Source organism: Corapipo altera, unplaced genomic scaffold (genome assembly GCF_003945725.1).
Source record: "Corapipo altera isolate COAL_440 unplaced genomic scaffold, ASM394572v1 2b, whole genome shotgun sequence".
In the NCBI taxonomy this organism is placed as follows: Eukaryota; Metazoa; Chordata; class Aves; order Passeriformes; family Pipridae; genus Corapipo; species Corapipo altera.
The window spans coordinates 20453230-20474398 of NW_020884874.1; the positions used below are offsets into that span (position 1 = coordinate 20453230).

The 21169-nt window shown below is 36.2% G+C and overlaps 1 protein-coding gene across 3 annotated transcripts in view; it reads right to left on the reverse strand.

Annotated features, from left to right (window-relative positions):
* Nucleotides 1–21169, reverse strand: part of HBS1L (HBS1 like translational GTPase) — a 60357-nt gene that overhangs the window by 11523 nt on the left and 27665 nt on the right. For all 3 annotated transcript variants that reach the window (XM_027669269.1, XM_027669284.1, XM_027669276.1), the window contains 5 exons: nucleotides 14106–14214; nucleotides 5914–6170; nucleotides 5280–5445; nucleotides 3199–3316; nucleotides 447–593 (listed from right to left, as the gene is read on the reverse strand). In XM_027669269.1, the coding sequence (XP_027525070.1) occupies nucleotides 447–593; nucleotides 3199–3316; nucleotides 5280–5445; nucleotides 5914–6170; nucleotides 14106–14214 (797 nt within the window). The remainder of the gene's footprint in view (nucleotides 1–446; nucleotides 594–3198; nucleotides 3317–5279; nucleotides 5446–5913; nucleotides 6171–14105; nucleotides 14215–21169) is intronic.

The window sequence follows — 21169 nt, forward strand, 5'->3', positions numbered from 1 at the left end:
CCTTAACTTTAGTTTGAACAGCAACTTTTTTTTTTAAAGTTTACACAAAATTCAGATTCAGCAAGATATATTCAACACAGTAGTAACCTAAAATATAAATAGTAGTATCTAACACACCTTACAGGTTTAAGTAAAACTATTGGGGTCTTGACCTGAATAACCACCAAGATGCTCTTGCAGATACCACTGGGTTAACTGCTTACTTGAGATTTCCACAAGTGCAAAAGGACCCCTGCTCATTTTAGCACCAAAACTATCATTCTGTGTATTTTGAAAATACACCTATAAATAAAAAGAATAGTACTGTGAGGTCTAAACACAAGAGACAGAGCTGAAAAGCAAAGAAACAATACTTTAGTATTAGTTTCACAATACTGATCCTTAAACTTAGTATCCACAAATCTAGACAGAAGGCCTTCACTTAGATGAGAAAATGAAGCATGTACCTGGTCCATTTTATTGACTGCAACAGCTAGCTGTGTCACTCCAAGAGAGCGTACTAATAATCCATGTTCTCGAGTTTGTCCACCTGTCTCAAACCCTGCTTCAAACTCTCCTCTGCTAGCATCCACAACCAAAATTGCCACATCAGCCTAGATTAAAAGGAAAAAAAAACAAAAACCAATGAAAAGTGGTTAAGAGGTGGAAATAATCTGGGTGAATACATATATCAGCAACATTTCAGGCAAAACATATTTTACAGAGGAGGAATCCTGACGTGCTCCAAATGTAATTGAAACTGCTCAGTCCTATTTGTATCACGTCCACTTTGATGAGATACTATGGTATTATGTCATCTCATGTCATAAACCAGCACCTCCTGGTTAAACACAAGCTAACTCCTGGTTTTGGGAACCTGTCCCTTTCAATCCACCTACCACAGATGTGCTGCACAGATCTCAACTAAACAAAAGCAGCCTATGCTCAGAAGCCTTAGCAAGGGTATAAGCACAATACTTCATTTGCCCTGCCTCAGTCTGGACACCTTTATAGTGAGAAGCTGCAAAAATTACAGATAAATCACCTCACTATATAACTGGTACAACCAGTTATATAGTTATAGACTACATGCTGGATGTGAATGCTTCACAGTACACTCAACACACTGGAGCATGCCAAAAACACAAGGTGGAAAAGACAAAGTAGTCTATCTTATCACCTAGACAAACTCTCTGCCACAGCATTAAAAGCAAATAGTCTATAGCACTGCACTAAAGTCAGCATGTAAACTCTGGGAAAAAAACACAGATCTTGCTGTTAGCCTTAAATGCTGTTAATATTTCTTCTACTTTTCCTGCTTTGGTAAGTAACTGTCCGTTAGACCATCATCATGCACCAAATGATGGCAACAAACACAAATAATAAAGGTACTGCTGTCAAGAGGCAGGTATAAAACAATTCCACAGGACTGAAGAGATGGACATAATGGAAAGAGAGAAGAAAAAGTGGTTCTTTCTCCCTTTCCTTACATGTTTATGCTTCAGGATGCCAGGAAAAGGAACAGAGCCCTGACTCCGAACTCCCCTCGCCTTGTCCTAGGCATGTAATCCCACAGCTCGTTCAGAGACCACACAAGTATGAGAACGGGAAAAGAACGACTGATGAATTTCCCTACAGCTTTCAGCCTCAGAAGTGCATTGTAGTGAACTTCGCCCTCAAAAAAAAAGACATCTTGCATTTTCTAAATTATAAATAATAAAAAAGGTACCTCAGGACTTACATAAATGTGTATCAAAGGCCAGATCCTGGCCCTGATAAGGTTGATTTGAATTCTGCATAACAGCAGCTGGGGATTCACCTTCTAACAGCATTCTCCACAATAAAAAGGCATTAAAGCCATTTCCAGCCATTGCTTCAGCACTGAGTCTATTCTAACATGCAACGGAAAGTTGCAAAGTTTCAGTAATTCCTTAATAGGTTTCAGAATAGACCAGCCCCTCCCCATCCTGAGAGCTGAGGGAACAGAGAGATAGAAGCTTTATTTGGTCAGATCCATCTTCTGCTGCAGAACTGATACAACTGCTGGAAGATCTGCAAGTCTTCTCTTAATACTTCTGCCTGTATTACTTTTACCCCAAAAGACAAACCAGTTTAAATTACAATTGTAAAGAAATTAGCATGTCTCAGTTGACATTTTCCACTGCTCTGAAACTAAAGATCCACTTCTAACTTTAAAACTCATAAAATTGCTACAACATATAGATGACTGTGTAACAACTACACCATAATTTGCAAACTTCTGACTATTCTGCAGCCTAACCACTGGGTCATAAGGTATGAATTCTTACCCAGGCTCTGCTTAAAGCAGAACTTGGGGCACACCAGGCTCCCTACACTGTAGTTCTTTACCTGTAAAATCATACTAACAGTACTCATCCAAGTATTCAAACAAGATCTTATGATAAAACTCATATTTCAGACTGTTATGACACATGCAGAGCAAAAATCTATACACAGTAGCTTACTTTTGGAAAAAAAAGAATATTTGATTAAGGCTCTACTTTGGAGAATCAATTTTACTATTTAAAAAGGGTGCCTTTAAGTGGAAAAAAGTCTCACACATTTTATGTCATATAACCATGTTATTTTTCCCCCACCTCTGATTTCTTATTTCCACAAATTAAATAACTAACCTATATGAGAAGGGTAAGTGCCATATCAAATGCAATGGGTAGTGGCCAATACTTTTGATTTCACCTACTGTTCCTAAAGCAAGTGGCACGTAGTCTCTGCAAATGTCCTCCTGACAAGACAGATGCATCCTGTACAAACTTGTTTTCTCATCCCATATAGAACACGCTGTTAAACAGAAGAATGTGTTCTGTTTGGTCTCTCCAAATCTTTTTTCTTTAAGCTCAAAATTACTTGAAATCTTTACCTGCAAGACCCCTTTCACAAAACTTCATTAAGTAGACATATACCACATGTAAAGAGCTTTCAAAGCTCAACTGTGATTTTATCAAACTGCAACTTAGTATTCAAATTACTCTCAAATGTTAACATACAAAAAAAAGGAACTACCTTTAGTGTTTAAAAAACACATTCTTTTTTAAGTTTAGAAAACTCGTTAAAACCTCAAAGACATGTTAGCATCATCAATTATTCTATTTCATCTTAGATTTTAAAAGAAGAAAACCAATTTAAGAAAAAGTCACAAATAATACTGATATTGGAAAAAGCATTTTAGACCATTTCTACCTGTGCAGCTCCTGTGATCATATTTGGAATGAAGTCTTTGTGGCCTGGAGCATCCATCAGTGTAATTACTTTAGTCTTTGTCTCGAATTTGGTCATACCCACATCCATTGTAACTCCCCTTAAACAAAGCATACATGCAACGCACCATTAAAACTGCTTTGAAAGCTTCACAGAGATATAAAGCAAGCTAGTAAAAACACATGAAATTATACACTTCATAGCTTTCATGGATTTAGCCTGCACGCAAAAATAGAGATACCTGCTTCTTGGAAGAGCAGACCTCTAGATCTGCCTTTCAGTAACTCCAGTCATGAGGAAAAGCACCCAGAATTCACAGTACTAACCCCATGCGCCCATAGACTGTGTACCAACAAGCACAGCAAGAACATGAAAATTGTACTGCATATTTAAATCCTTACTAATTCTACTTTTAAAACTTGGCTCTTCAGAAAAAGGTATCAGAGTAAGAGAAACACAGCCAAGTTTAAAAAAAAAATAGGTGGTATGGAACTATAGGAATACAGTTATACGTTTGCAGAGATGCACATGCAGAACTACTGATTACCGAGAAGGGATCACAACACACTTTGACTCAGCTCCACATCTCACTAACCACGATATGTTCTGCGTGGCACATAGGACAGGATTCATCTGATCAAATGCAACCACCTATCATACACATCTGTATCTGGGTTAGTCACCTGCATCTCCCTTTAAAGATGATCAAGACAGACAGGCACTTCCAAGGGACAAAAATTCTTACAATAGCAGACACTTTTACTATGCTACTTCAAATGACCAAAACACTCCAACAACAAAATAAGCCCCCCAAAACCCCAACATTTACACATGACTCCAGAAAGCTTCTCTTTAAAAATACAAAACTTCAAGTACAGAGAAAACAGAATCAATCAAAAATACCAATTCAGAAAACTTTTCCCTTAATAACTACAATTTTTTATCTGAAGAGAAATCTGGTACCTAAATGCACAACTGTTAAGACACTAAATTAAAAAATCACAGAGCAAGAGATATCACTTTTGAGGCTCATGATAATTATTCTCCCAAGTTTTTATTAATGTTTTACTCTTTGCAGGCAAAAAACACTTGCCTCTATTTCTGGTTTCTCATATTAATTACATCCTATCAAAGGTAGCTTGTATTAATAAAATAACAGACTTAATATAGTGTTTAATTATTCTATTACAGTTCTGTGAAAGGAATTGATCTTCAAAGTTTGTTTGGTTTACACCCATATACATCTACAGGGATTAAGACGACTTTTCCCCTATTAGCTTTTCCTCTATTACAACCTTAGACTTTAATGTCATGACAACACTACCACTACAACATCATCAGGCTTTACTGACAGAAAACTACTTTTAAAATTTGTGTTTGGTCACTTTGGGATTGCCCCCCCTCCCTCATATCTGCACCTGCACCAACACCCACACACCCCCCTCAGGTTTGTATGTGTGCTTCGCAAGTAAAAGAAAAACTTGCCTATGAGAGTCCTAACTATATACAGGGACACTGCAAAAGTGTATAGGCCTTTGAAAACAACAGCTACACACTTGACAGGGACTGCCTTATTCCATGTTCTTCAGCATCAGTTTACATTGTGAAGGTTATCTTTCCAACCAGAAGAGCTTATATCCTATTAAACCATGGGCGACAAGTGATTGCAAAAACATAAACACATATGAAAATGCCTTTTTTTATTACTTTGTGAATGCAGAATATCATATCTAGCTTGCCATATAGTGTTCTTAAAAGAACTTACACATAGATTTTTTTTTAAAATTGCTTCACTGCTTCCCCATTACACACTTCTTCAATATGAAAAAACGTAATCTAAACTTTCTTATTTCAGATTAATAAATTAAAGGCAGTTTATAAAGAATGTAAATAAAATTGTTAATGTAATTAATTTGTAGATTTTATTTTCAAAGTAATGTAAGTCGCATGTGATGAACTGACATTTCAATGCTCAGTTTATTAAATTAATATTTTCTAACAAATGCTGTTCTTTCAGGGAAAAAAGGTTTTATATTTTAATTTCCATTAAAATATATTTCTACCTTTCTCTCTCTTCACCCGTTTCATCCAAGACCCACGCATAGGCAAACGAAGCTTTACCAGCCTTCTTAGATTCCTGTTCGTATTTGTGCATAGTTCTTTTGTTCACATTTCCCAAAAGGTAGAGCAAATGACCCATTAAAGTACTTTTACCTGCATCAACATGTCCTATGGAGGGAAATAAATATTATATCAATTTTATTTATTTATGCAATTTAGGTATAGCACAAGAAGAAACACATGAACAACACATGCACTAATAATAATGCTTGTGCAACCCATAGAACTTTATAATTCTGTAAGACAGAGACACAGGGAGACAGTTTATTACAAGTCAGCTAGCATGGCAGCCATAGAACACCTCCAAATTCCTACTAAAAAGAACACGATGCAACAATGAAACCAAACCAAATCACGTTCTGTATGGTCAAAAGGAACCTAAGTCAACCTCACTGACCTAGTCAAAGACATCTGAATGTACTCCCTCCAAAGAATAACCACCAAGATGTAACTGAAAACAGCATGAGATTTCCCTTCCCTAGAGAGAGAAGAGTTTTGCTTCTGTATCACATCCAGATTCAACCAATACATTTTTTAAACTTTATGTTTGCCAAAAATATAATTTAACAGATTTACCTATTACCACCAAATTAAGCAGTTGCTTTCCTCCTTGTCTTTTCTCCAACTCTGCCTTCACATCTATTTGTGGTTTTGCCTTGCTTGACTTTTTTGCTGGAGTAGGTACCGTATTCTGCTCTTCTGAAACCTGCACTACTTGGGATGAAAGAGTAGATTTTGAGACAGTCTCAAGTACCCCAGAAGCTACATCAGCATCTTCAGGTAACAGTCCTTTCTGAGGTGTGTTAGTATGGCCATTTTCTTCAGCAATCGCACTAGGGAAAAAAAGAAAACACAAAGAATGCAAATGATAAAGAAGACATAGAAATATAGGAGAGAAATTGAGTTTTCCCTTCACTATCGTGTAAACCCCAGACAAAGAGTATGTGATAAGCCCATTAAAGTGGAAGTGATAAGTAGCTGGATACAATGTGCACAGATACCAGCTCTGAACATCTTGTCTGAAAAGTACTGCTTACAAAAGCAAGATAAGAAGTAATCTTGACATGAAACAGATAAACAAAAGCTTCCCATAGCCTCTTCCTTTAACAGGAAGGGAAAAGACAATTGTGCAGAAGAGAGAGCTGGTTGTCTCTGATCTAAGAGCCCAAGTCAAGTTTGAAGCACAGATACTAAAACAGCTTCCACGTACACTACAATTACTGCAGCTGAACATAGTGATGTTCTACTGTGAGAACAGCAATATAGCACAAAGAATTGATATTAAGCATCTGTGAGCTGAAATTTAAGATGCAATGATTATACAGAACCATAACAGGCAAGTTAAGACTTATCAATACTGAGAAAATTTGTTTTATGCATAAAGCATAAAAGGGATCTAGGACTAAGATTTGGATTTTCAAACTCCCTTTTTCTAACACCCTGTTCTCCCACAGATCCCCATACTAATCTTAACAGCAAATAATCCTAAATATATTATTTTTTTACACTCTTTTTCTCTCCATTTTGTAAATTAGCATATTTTCCTAATTTATATAAGCTTTCTGAGAATATACGATATTATTCTTCACCTGCTATGGCAAAGATTACCACTAAAAACAAACACTAAGAAACATCTTCCAGAGAGCAAAAGCTTTCTTACTGCCTGACAGCTCCATGATGAGGCATTATTGTAAGCAATATGACAGGAACAGAAGTAGTTATTACAGCTGTGCCAACATTATATCACAGCAAACTTTATTATACAAACCATGGATTATTAAAGTATAATGAAAATACCTATAAAATACTGTTTTTAAAACTTTACCCAAGGGGAAGAGGCTTCTTCCCCTGGAAAACTGGAAATCCCTTCCAGTTCAGTACCATCATGCTGCAGGCTGCTTTCTCCGAACGGGTTCATGTTCAGACTCCAGTATTTCCACATCCACAGTGAAATTTTCACTCTCTGCTTTCTGTTTACACACCACAATTAACTTCCCAGTTTTAATCTTTTCAAACTCTGTAAGCCAAATTTTGTTTGGTACTTTAGAATCCCACATTGTGACATCTCTGTTTTTATTTGACATTGCTTCTCAGTTTCTGCCTGTGTAGGAGTATTTGCATTGTATTTGTCCCTTTCCATTACATTTATGTCATGGAACAATACAGTCTAAGCATGTTAGTCTACTGAACAAAGTCGTTCCAGAGTTTGATCTAAAAATCTAAACATTGTTAATGTTCAGACCGAATGCAAACTTGGCTTCTCACTATAGCACTTAGTAACATGGGACATTTTATGGGTCTTCCTTTTTTCCCCCAGTTTCAGAACCCACCTATGTTATCAGTAGTACAGCAGACTGATTTTATTTTGACACCTTTTTCATTTTTTTGGCTATAGTTCCAAAACTCAAGGTCAGGGTCTTGTCTCAAGGCTGGATACAGAGGCATGCTTCTCAAATTAGCTAAGCAAACGGCCTGGTTTGCACCAGCCATGCTGGTTGCAGGGGTACTGATGGTACCTGTGCTTCTGCATAATGGATAGACAATTCTGTATAGTGTTTATTCAAAAGAACTTACCCTATCAAAATATTCTAAACTACTTAGAGGAGAAGGACAAGTTTATATCAAACTACTGCCTTACGTCATACAAGCATGACATTCTAGAATTTACACCACAAAGCTGGCTGTTCTGTATCACCAAGTATAGCTCCAGTTGGTAACACTGCATCTTGGCAAGCTGAATAACCTTCATAAAAGATACACTTGATTCTCTAAACAAAAAAACTACTTGGTCATCATTGCTTTAGATGTGGCTATGAAGAAAGCTAATTATACAGGAATTATTCCACAGAAAAAAAACTCACTACAATTATTATGCTCTCTTTTACTCGAAAATTTAAGTGCATTTCTATAAGGCTGAACAGAAGGCTCTATTTTTTAAAGAGTCCTTAAATAGTAGATTAAGTTCTAGCTGAAAATCTACTTTGGAATGGCAAAACAATTATTTTCTCCAACGACTATTCATGGAAATTTTACTTTATAAAAATTGACTGAAACTAATCAAGTTGATAGAGGGTAATTGTGCAGAGAATTGTGGTAACAAAGTTTTCTATACACTTTAAGAAGGTATTTAAAATCATAAAATACACCAAATCATTTTTGTTTGAATCATTTAAGAGAGCTTCATATATTTAAAATTCATTTGCATTAGACGACTTTCAACAAGGTTAATACTCTCTTCCATCTTCTTCCCTTTTTTCAGGCAAACTTCAGTTCAGTCTCAGCATAACATCTAGCACGTTCACACTGAAGTACTAGGACTAGTGCCAATATGCAAAGGTCACAGTGTAATGCAAATACAGTATTTTACATTGCTATCAAGTTTTCTTCCTTGAAAGTCTAATATTTGAAGTTCTGGAGAAAAGTATTTGCATAAGAAATCACATCAAAGCAGCCTTCACAGTTGGCAATAATTTTCTCTCCTTTTCAATGTCTGCATTTCTTCCCAAACCAAATTTTCGAAAGTGAAAAAAAATTTAAAAGGCAGTTACTTAGATGAAGCTGTAAGTAATGTGACCCCAAAACATATCTCTCATGTTTTTCTATAGCTTTCCAAAATATATTCAAAGATTGTCACATCAGCCTATTAAAAGACAAGAATGTATTTTCAGACACAGGTTATTTGTAAGCTTCTAAATTTTATTTTGTTAAGCCAGGTAATGACTCTGTCTAATCCCACATGCTAAGATCTTCTTGCAGGACAAAGTCTATGTCACTAAGCATTCCCAAACAGAAGATGGATTTTGAGTGGTAGAATTCAAACTAATTACAGCACCTGAAAGAATCATCATTATTGCCAGATACAGACAGCACTCTCTCACTTCTAAGTAGCTTTTAATGCAACTACCACTGTTTAAGGCTGCCAAATAGCTTTTATTTTGGGTGGTGCAAAGAAAAAGTGCTAGATACAAACAATGTGACTCCAGCCATCATTAGGCCCTAGCACTTTTTCAAGGGTGCAGTATTTGAAGTCAGTATACTGCTCCATTTAGTTTTACAGATTTCAGATATTACCATGTTTTGGAAACCTGCAAACAACTTGTGCCATGATAAACCAAGACTTGCCATTTCAGAGAATAAACATCAGAATGGACAGATACTTACAGAGCACCTCTAACAAGATAATTCAGTTTTTTGATGACTGGTGTCAGGGAAAGGGAGAGTAAGTTTATTGCTAGGTAGCTAAATAGGCAGGTGGGCAGATGAAATGTGCAATTCCAGTCTCATGGAAGTACATGAAGAGAAATGCAACAGTGGGACCCCGACAGTTAGTTATGCCTCATGGCAACCAGATGAGCAGTTTACTGAAAACTTGATAACAGCTCAGAAAAATGCTAGGGAGCTTTATCTCTGACAGTAAGTGGGGAAAAAAAAATTAATTTCACTGAAAATGCTTTTCAGCAAGCCTTTTCCTCTGAGTTTTTTCAAAATTATTGAATTGAAAATTTTTGTCAGAAGACAGAACCTAGTGTGTCACTAGTACAGGCAGCTGAGGGTTAAAAACAAGTTGATTGCACTGGAAAGTTCCAACTTGGTCTGAGACATAATGAACTACCATATCAAGAAAAATTTATACTGGAGGAAGACCACTTCCTAACCAATTGCTTGCATCTTTGTTTGAGAACTTGATGGAACTATCAAAAGCAGTCCCAGTTTGCCAACATCTGTTCCTGTCTGCCACACCACTGCTAGCTGATAACGTGGAGCCACTGATTATGCAACTCAACTTCTTTGAAAGGACAGATTATGAACCTTGTATGTGCACTAAGGTCATGTACTCAAGAAAGTCTGACCACCAGCAATTCAGGCATAAATGTCAAAAGAGATTACCACACCCCTTTTGGAAATCAGCAGACATACAAAAGCCTGGCAAAGACCAACTTTTCATCAAAATTAAAACCACCAGGCCAGAAACTTCCTATGCTGTTTTGCCAACAGGACCATAGGAGTAAACTGAGTACAATGTTATGGGTACATCACTGTTGTCTGAGAAAAATTAAATAATACAACCTATGTTATTATAAGATATGCTAGAAGACATTCACACAAATGAGAGATTCTTCAAAGAAGAACCTGAAAGCTTATTTGCTGAAGATTAACTCTTCAGAATTTTGCTTTTAAACATTATTTTCAATCTTTTAGTCTGGATGCTTGGTGATTTATTTTTACACAACCGACTCTTTCGGAGTACTTACAGTCATTACAGAAATCTCTATATTTATTTCCCCTTTCAAAATTATTAATTACAAAATATTGGTCAGGCTAGTTAAAACAGTCACCCTTTTTTGGTCACGACTTTTCCTGGTTTCCTTCATAACTTAACAGGAAGAAAAAGTCCAGTAAATAGTTTTGCTAGAGCATCAGTTTGTCAGCTAACTCCATTTTTTGTAGATATCCTCACTAAGAATACCAAGCAACAAAGGCAATCAATGTTCAAAGCACTTCATGACTTCTAATAATCCATCCATTTACAGTAAGATTCATTTATTATTGTAAGGTCATATATTTCATAACAAGACTGAATCATAAAGACTGAATAGATAAATAATGGTTACTCCCTCTAATGCAAGGTCATTGGTTTTAAAAGCATGGTCCACAAAATACCTTTAAGATTCCATAGAAGGTGACAAAAAACCCCTAGTTTATACATACTATACAATCACCTTCTAATGGTGTCTGCCCCAGCACCATAAAAATATCTGAGATGAAAGTAGGGGGCACAGTGAGAGATGTTTCAGAATCCAAACTACTATGAGTAATTTATACCTGTGCTTTTGGTCAGTGATATAAACCATGTACTTAAAAATCTGCATTATTTTAAACACTCTGCAGTAAATTTATCAATGAAACAGTAACATAAAAAAGGTGTGAGAGGAGTCAAAACGTTCTTAGGTGTTAATAAGCAGAGATTCATTCTGTTCCCTGACAGGCTGTCCTTATGCTGCCAATAATTCAGAAGATAACTGCAGAAGAAAAAATCCAACTCTGAAACTCATTGAATTGAGGTAGGGGTTCATGTTTTGCTTTGTTTTTCAAGTTTAAAAACAGATGCATGCAATGTCAAGGTTCTAGTGCCTTGGCAGAGCTCCACAGTGGTCTGTAGGACAAAGAAAAAAGGAGGCCATCACAGGCTCCTTGAAGAAGGGGTCTTTAGACATGCAGTTAACTTTACTATTTAAAATGTGCCTTCTTCCACATTCATTTATTGGCCATGCTCCAAATCTCATGCTTTTTTACAAATCGTTTCACTTCTTACCTATTCCTCCCACTTAAGGCTAAATGCCTAATGTATATCCTGTTCCTACAGCAAAAAGGTTTGGTTTTGATTAGTATTTCAGCAGTACCACTGAATAAGTGAGGTGAATTAAAAAACATCTTCACAATCATAGAATGACAAAATAGTTTGGTTTGGAAGGGGTCTTTAAAGGTCATCTAGTCCAAGCCCCCTGCAATTAACAGAGACATTTTCAACTAGATCAAGTTGCTCAGAGCCCGGTCCAGTCTGACTTTGAATGTTTTCAGGGTGAGACATCCACCACCTCTTTGGGCAACCTGTTCCAGCGCTTTAACATCTTCATTGTAAAAAACTTCCTTATATCTAATCTAAACCGATCCTGCTTTAGTTTAAAACCATTCCCCCTTGTCCTATCACAACAGGCCCCCCTAAAGTCTGTCCCCATCTTTTAGACCCCCTTTAGATACTGGAAGTCTGCAGCGTCACCTCGAAACCTTCTCTTCTACAGGCTGAACAAACCCATCTCTCTCAGCCTCTCTTGATAGGAGAGGTGCTCCATCCCTCTAATCATCATGGTGGTCCTCTTCTGGGCCCACTCCAACAGCTCCATGTCTTTCCTGTGCTGAAAACCCCAGAGCTGGATGCAGTACTCCAGGTGGAGGCCTCACAACAGCAATATTAAGGACTTATCTAAAGGATTTACCCACAGGTCCTGAAGGCTTAATTCTTCTCTGTCCCAAAAAACAGTATGCTACTAAACTGGAAGCAATTATGACACAAACTACTTCAGGGTCCCTGAAGAGAAGCAGAATGGCTGAGAACCATGTTGGAGCCAACCAACTTTCCTCAGAGATAAAGTCATCACTAGCCTATCCATGAATTACTTCAGTCTACAGATTAGGAAGCATTCTTCTTACCTCCCCTTTCCCTGTAGAGCATGCACAGGTGCTTAATAAGTATCAGAGATACAAAAGTCTATATTTGCTGTTTTTTATAAACGAGCATTTTAAATAGTCATTATTATAGCTAAAAAAAATAATCAATCACCACTATTTAACACTAATTGGAAGATCTTTTTCATTCACTTAATATTCCTTTCTTTTTATAAACTTCTATCCAAATTAATTTATTAAAGTCCCCATGAAAAACTCCAACTTCTAAGAAGTTCAGTAGGAACACAAGAGATGAAGGTGCCATGACATTAATAGGAATCTCATTATCAAGTCCAGTTGTCAAACCCAGAGCACTGATTAGTAGACAGCAAGGGGAAAAAAATCTATGCCTTAATATACTGCAAATCTCAGTATAAAGATTTTGAAAGTCCCAGAAATTTTTCATTTGGAGCTTATTCCTTCTAAGGAGCTGAATGAAAGTGATGCCTTTTACCAATGACATTTAGCAGCATAAAGGGAATAATGACATCATTTTCACACCTTACATTAGATGTGTTTAAGTAGATGAAACTGCTTGCTTTCCACTCAGTTATCAAACATGCACAAGATACTGTAAAATAAAGACCATGCTGCTCTCTTACACTCAAAAATGCTTTCCAGATCAGAACTACAAACCCTGTGGGATGAGGCTGGGATGCTGGCACTTACAGTTCAGAATTTTTTGACCCCAGGAGGAACTACAGAATTTCTTGCCACAGATTAGGTGGCTATTGTAAGACTGGGTTCAAAAACAGAATAATGACACCAAAGTAAGAAAAATACATTAACCATTCTTAATAGAAACAGACTAAACCAAAAAATAAATAAAAATTGTGGGAAGCCATAGAATGCTACATGTGATGATATTTCATGAACTGTATTCCCAACAAACATGCCATGTCCTTATATATTTCTTTAACTGTTCACTGCTGGCTACTGTTGTAGATCCAGATGTCTGTTTTCATGCTCTCATGAGACATCCTCCCCAACAGTTCCAACTCAGGACAAAATTAGAACTACTGTTCAACCACTCTGATTTAGCTATAGCATAAGTAGGACTGATCGCCACAACAGTTGTACCCTGCACACCTGTTAAAGTTAATAAAAGCTGCAGAGGAAGGCAAAGTTTAGCCAAAAGTGATTGTTTTCCCCATTAACTATTCTTAAATGTACTACTTCCTTTGAAGAACAAGCAATTACAGTTAAGATTTATTGATTTCATAATTCCACTTAGAGAACTAAATTTAAAATAAACGAGCCCCAAGAAAGTTCAGTATTCTATGAAGCGGATGTTTAAATAATCTGACTACCTTGTATCTCTATGCACTATTCATAGTGAAAGGATTTGTTAAACTCAAAACGTGAGGTACCATCTTCTGAAAGTAATTCTGAGTCAAACAAGAAGCTGAGATGGTTAGTTCTGGAGAGTGACACTAAAACTGCTGTGAAAAATAGAAAAAAAAGAAAGAAGAAAACTTGCTACAGGTGCATCAGTCTTAAAGAAGAGTTACTGATGTACCTTGATGTACGAGGGCTTGGCTTACCATGGAACTTCAAATCCCATAGACTGTTTCTTTCCAGACACTGTCATTTTGGTGATTTTTGGCACAATTTCAGATTCCATTCTGGCTGATTCCAAATCCCTTGTTTTCCCTAGTAACAGACAAAAAGTAAGTTTGAACTTAAGGTTGCGACTAACAGGTGTTTATAAAGTTGAACAACTCACATTACTTCTCTCCAAACCAAAGATAGTAGTCTTTCATGATCAACTCTCACATTTCAGTGTCTTACTTACATATATTAAATAATTATTCAAAATTATCTACAGTTATATACATTGTGAAGATCTCATCTCTATCTCCAAGCATTCACATGACACTTATACCATTCAAGAGCTTTACTCACAGCAGTTCTGCAGGGTGTCAGAAGCATTTCATGCAATATGAGGATGAAAAAATACTTTGCAGCTGCTCACTAGATGATTAGGTTAATTCTTATTTATAGTTTTTCATTTGCCTTAACATTGTTAAGCCTCAAGGCTATTGTAAAACAAAAAATATGTCTATCTCAGCTATGTGTGGGCTACAAGGCCTTCCCTGAAACCTAGAAACTGCCTTGTCTTGTACTGAATTACATTGAAGAAACGAAGCAATACTCCAAAGCTAGTTAATTTAAAAGTTATTTAGAAATAATTACAAGAATTGAGTAACTTAATTACTTTAAAGGCATTAACTTTTACCATAACGTAAATGAAAACACAATTACAATAAGGTTCATTCTTAATTTTTTGAAACTACAGTTTCACAACTAATAGCACTACAGTGCTATTAGTTTCTTATCAAGCTGTAAAAAAAAAATATTTACTCTGCAGAGGAGTTGTTTATGTAAAAGAAGTAAACTAGGTCCTTTCTTTCCACAATTCCCTCTTTAATATGTTAGGATCCCTTCTTCCTTCAAGAAAAAGACTTTCAGCTTTACAGTGTGAGTGACAGCAGCTGCACATTCTCTGAAGAATGTTACATACATGAGAAAGCAAAATAATAACCTGAATTCAGATGTAAGTTTTAAACAAGCTTCAACTACAGATGTATCTGAAAACTAGAAAAATGACACTACTCTTCCAGTAGTAGACCAGTTCAGACACTCAAGAGCCAAGTGAATATCAAGTTACTCTTGATACTATATTTTAGATATACTATATTAGGATGAACTGTTTAGAGTCATTTGGTTCTATTCTATTCTATTCATTCTATTCATTCTTTACTGCATTCTTACATATGACAGCTACACCTTTAAAGCACAAAATCATAAACAGGTTTGCAGGTTACATAAAAAGTTGCAGTCAAAGCTGCTGAAGATTTCAGGTAAGGAAACAGAATCCCACAGATGTCTACAACAGCAAACAAAAGAAGATCTTGTGCGACTTTTTCAAAACAATCACACTACAGATAGAGGAGACATTTTTATTTATCTGATGACTTGGTCTTCATCTCCCTCATTTCTCTTATCTGCTGATATTTATATGCCACCTGCAGATCTCTGAAAGAAGTAATCTATGTGTTTTATTAACAGGTCCATACAAATTACACTGTAAACAAGGAACAAAAATAAGAGAAATAAAGGCAACAGCACAAAGCATGACTTATAAGAATCACAAATTATGTAACTGACAAACAAATACAAATATTCAGAATATCAAATTTTCACTGGACAGGGACTACTAGTTAAGCACAAAGATTTTGTTTCATCTTCAAGCTGCTAAATAGATCACCTATAGGATTTTTTTAATAAGTAGTTAAACACTTCAGTCACGGTAAAAATTACATTACTCTTGTTGCCTACTTGGTATGGTTTTTTCCACTTCAATTCTAACAATTTTCAAGCAAATCACTTTCAACTAACAGGTAAACATGAAAGCTTTACTTCTCATTTGAAAGCTGAATTACAGTTATTTCTCAAAAAATACCATGTTTGAGATCTGGCTGCAAGGAACTAATAATTACAAAAAACACAACTAAATTGAAATGAGATCAGTTGAAAAAAACCAAAATAACAATTCATATTATATTACGTCAAAATAACCTGTAATCTATTGATCCAAAAATTAAAAGTTTTACAAAATACATCTTCTCTAATCAATTTCAAAATTAAGCTTCACTCTGTACAAATAACGTCGGACTGATCCAAAGTTAAACTGTACACGGAGACAAAATACATTCCACCAATGGAGTATTTGACACAGTAAATAAACTTAAAACTAGAATTTAGTTGAAAGAAGATACAAAACTCAAGTTACAAAGAGTAAGACAAAGTAAAATAATTGTCCATTGACACTGACAGTATGGGTGGATGTTTTATTCAGTTTTATAAGTAACAATAACAATGATAATTAATCAATTAATTAAATACTAAAGCACAGGTGGAATGAGGAAGCAGACTGGGATCATATAAAGATAAACCAAACCATAATAAGATAATCCTATAATGGACATTCAAACAGATGCAAAGATAAGGCAAGAATTATTAGCAACACCACTGATAGGAGCGTCAAATACAATTTTCTGATTTCAATGTTTTTATAACCAAGTACAGAAAAATCAAGCTGCACATTTGAGATAAAGACCAAGTCTGTATTTTATGCACTACAGGCGCCATTAAAGATTAATAATTATGGGCTTCATTACAAAGGACAGGAGGCTGAGAAAGGAATATACTTTACTATCTAATCTATAGGGAACCGGAGAAAACTGTATGATAAATTCTTATCTGCTTTAGCAGGCAAAGCAAAAGCTATTTGGCACTTAAAAAATTGCATGCAAATCCTTAAGTTGCACCTTGGAACTAAAAGGAAGTCAATGCACAAAGCTGATATAATTCTTAAAACACTTCTTAATCAACAAGCAGGGTATCCTATGGCAAGTGAAGTGCACTACAAGCCCAGAAAAAGTGTAGAAGCAGTAATCCCAATCTGATTAGGACAAAAGCAACTCTGAGGAAAATTAACCTTTGAAGGGAAAGGACAACATGGGTTCAATTTTTGCCAAGAAGGGCTTCATAAAGTTCTTCATGCCTACTGCCATTTGGACATTCTCAAACACATACCTAAGCAATTCAATGGCAATATATTACCTAAATCAAGAGTACACATAAAATTAAAACAAAGACAGATACATCTTTGTAAACTCCAAAAGAAGCCCCAGTGCCTGCTTGGTACATTTCACTACTCTAGTATTGCAAAAAGTAAATATATGTGTGGACCCTACAAGTAAATGCATGGAATGACCAATGGTGTCAAATTGCAGAGCAAGAGATTTAACTGAAGAGGATATGTCATAAAAATCCTGGCAATTCACTAACTTAACATTATGAAAATTTTAAAAGTTTCCTTCAATGAAAACACATAGGATATATTTATAAATTATAGAAATGTAAAAACTTAAAGGCTTGTCAGCATGATAGTTCTCACAATTCAGAATGTTTAAAACCCCAAACTTCTAGCCTATTTTAAGCAAAGCAGCTTTCAGACAGGTATTTTGGTATTTAGACTGCACTGACATCAGAGTACCTAGACTAAATCATACTGCAGCCACAAGTCAAACACTATTACAAAACAAAATATGCACTGATGAACTTTGTCGCAGGATTAAATTAGGATAAGCCTAACACCAAAGGGAACAGACAGACCTGCAATGCCATTACTCCAATACAACTGAGTGTAGCACCCTGACAAAGCTCTCTTCTATTATTCTTTGGTTTTACCTCTCCTATGACTGCCAGCTGGTCTTCTGACTTAACAGCCTTTTGACTTAGTCAAAAAGTATTACTAATGACACTTGCTGTAACTTCAAAATTATTAAAAGTACAACCCCAAAATCTGATGGCACAAAAAAGTATCTGCAAGCTGATAAACAGATCTAAATAGATCTGGAAGGAAGTAAAACATAGGGACAGTCTTTAAAAATTAAGAGTCTCCCTGGATGTTCAAGCTAGAAGGGCAAAGTATCTAGATATAGTCAGCCACCTTCCTTTACTGTAAGCAACTCCTTTGGATTTCTTTGGTAAAGTCAGTTGTAAGGAGTACCTGTAAAAGATCTATACAAACAAATCAAAAGATTGCTACGGCTACTTTATCAAACATAACTGGCTTGATACATTCTTTTTTCAGTTTTGTTCATATGTATACTTAACATTGGAAGTAATCTGAAGATAAAAACTGATCTTTTCTCTAATTCTCTTGCAGGTATGGAAGGTTTCAGTACATGAAAGTGTTGACTGATGGTCTAGTCTGTTCCCAGGGAGTTTGAAGATGAATAAAAATAGAAGTCTGTTAAACAGTCACTATCTCAAGAAAGACATGTTGATACCAGATGAAACAGGGATATTAGCATACTTGGAGAAATGCATGCAAACATTGGGTATTTAAATCCACACTAGCTTTGTTCAGATGACCATACCTTTCCACAACAGAACGAAAATGCCACAGTTTTCAATCCCCATACACAGAGGCTTCTGCTCCCAACTTGTCTTCCCCTCATCAAACTGTAAATTGGCACTGAAACTTGAAATTCAACTACACCACTGCACAGAGAAGCCTGTTTCTGCTAAGACGAACCAGAATTTTTCATGTGCCTGAATTGAGCTTGAAAAGCAAGGACGAATGTCAACAAGTCAGGCACGTCTCCAGTCCATGCTTTTTCAGATGGCAATCCCATTTAAATAAATTCATGCCTACTCATAAAACAACTACTAGGGGTGTATCAGCAACGGCAAAGGATCAAATCTTCAAGGGAATGATGTTCTAATTAGCTGTGGCCAGATGGCAGTTAGTTTCTCTTTAAAGCTTTAAGTCATTTACATGCTTTTGACATTTTTACTTGGTTTATATTGTTCTTCTGTTTTCAAAAGAGGCATGCACACCTAAAGCCACATATTGAATGGGGCTGAGGATCCTAGATTCTATTGACTCTTAATAAACAGAACTACACTTACTTAAGCAGGTTCTCCTAATGCTGCCTAAACCAGCACTGCCATGAAAAAAAATATACATGTAATACCATGCTTTCTAATCTAGAAGATATGGTTTGCATCCCTTCCTCTGCTACAGACTTTCTATATAACCACAAGCAAGCCACTTAACACCTCTGTCTACTGATTATACAGCAACAGCCACCAACTGTATAAAAGAAAACAGACTGCACTTGTTTTGTACTGTTTTTGTGCACCATGTCATGAGCTTGTTCCAAGTATGTTTAATGACTCACTGTTTAAAAAAAAAATTTTTTTTGCATGCAGTACTGGCAGTCCAACTATTGAGTGGAACAACAGAAGACACAGTTTCTGTCTGAAAAGCAGAGTTAATAGCTGAGGCTCCTCTCAAGATCATACTCCCTTCCTATATGCTGCACTATTATTTTAAACTAATTTTAAGGCCCTACAACTGTGAAAATATTTCAGATATGGACTCACATGAGTGAGTCAACCAGATGTAGGTGCCTGCCTGACAACACAAAATTTCATGCTCAGAAGCAGGTATCACCTGTTTGTCCACATACATCTGGGTTTATATTAACATCTAACACATCCATCATGTGACATGCCACCTGAAAAATTGCAAATTGTTTACATTCTTCTATTTATGTCATAAAACTCATCACTTTCTAGCCTTTCATTAAAACTTTTAATTTGCTTTAAAACCAGTAAAATTTATTTTTTTCCTCTTTAAATTACACAGCACACTGGAAAAAATAACATGAGAAAATACTGAAATTTGTCCCGTTAGAGAGATATGCTACTGAAAAGAATATATTTCGGGTTTACAATTCAACTAAATTATTTGACACTCCTGAATTCCACAAAATATACAAAATATAGTGGCAACTTGCAGTTTAGTTAAGTTTGCACTGGGATGCAGCACACCGGATCATCAGTGGCAGCGGTACTGGGTATTAGTATTATCATCACATCACAGTGCCAAGAATATTAGAAGTCCAGGACTCTCAACTACACACTACCAGCACATAAGAGACTAGGGAACTTAGAACATCCCACATTTCCTAAGTTTACAGTTTGCTAACCTTTAAAACATTCTGCCTGCACATAACTTGCCGTGCATCATCCCTGTAGCCCATCAATTAAATTTCTTTGGATGTAACAGCAGAGACAAAGCCTGCTGCATGTGTGAGAACTTCATCACAGAATTCCTTCCATATGCAAACTTCAGTATTTAAAGTATACTGGTTCAAAATATCCATTTTTAGGAAAATGTATGACATTATACTACTATGAACCATGATATACAAATGGATGCTACTGAATATCCACAGCACTTGTGAAAATAATGCAACAGTCCAAAATAACAGAAAAGGCAACTTGCTAAGTCACCCCTTAGTGATGAGCCACGGCCATTATAAAGATACTACTGAAAACAATTCTCCAAACAAGAACACTGAACTTTTTCTTTTTAAAAGAAAGGTTATTTCCTAATAGAAACCACAGTCAGGGGCTTTCCAGGTAACTTTGTCTTGTTGTTATAACTATTACCTTCTCTGCAAAGTTTCAGATGGTGAATATGACTTTTTTTTTTTCCCATGAAATTGGGAGTAGGCATTTGCACTGAAAAATGCTGAAAATAAAAATGTCTACTTGCACCTAATTAAAAGAATTTTTTGTTTTGTTCCTAAGGTTTGATACAGCAGGACGGAAGAAGGACACAACAGGATCTTGAGTGGTGATATTCCTGAGTATCTCCATCATGGGCCACTTTCCTGTGACCCATAAAACACCAACAGCACAACTTGCTTCCCCAAGACTGAAGTTCCAGAAACAGTTTGCTTCACCACATGCAGCTGCAACAACTGGATGTGCAGCAGGCACAGTCAGAAGGGCCTGGCAGCCTCGCCTGTTAGACCCAGCTGGCACTTCTCACTTCTCTGGCTTTACTTTCAATGCTTGCAACTTTCAGCAAGTTGAAATCTCTAGTCCAAAAAATAATTTGTTCAAGTGAGGTTCCTGCCTGGGGCCTTATTTTCCTGCCAGATAGGGAGAACAGGGAAATTGGAAGATAAAAGACAGCAAATTTTCAAAAATGCCACCTAAAGAAAGTTATTTG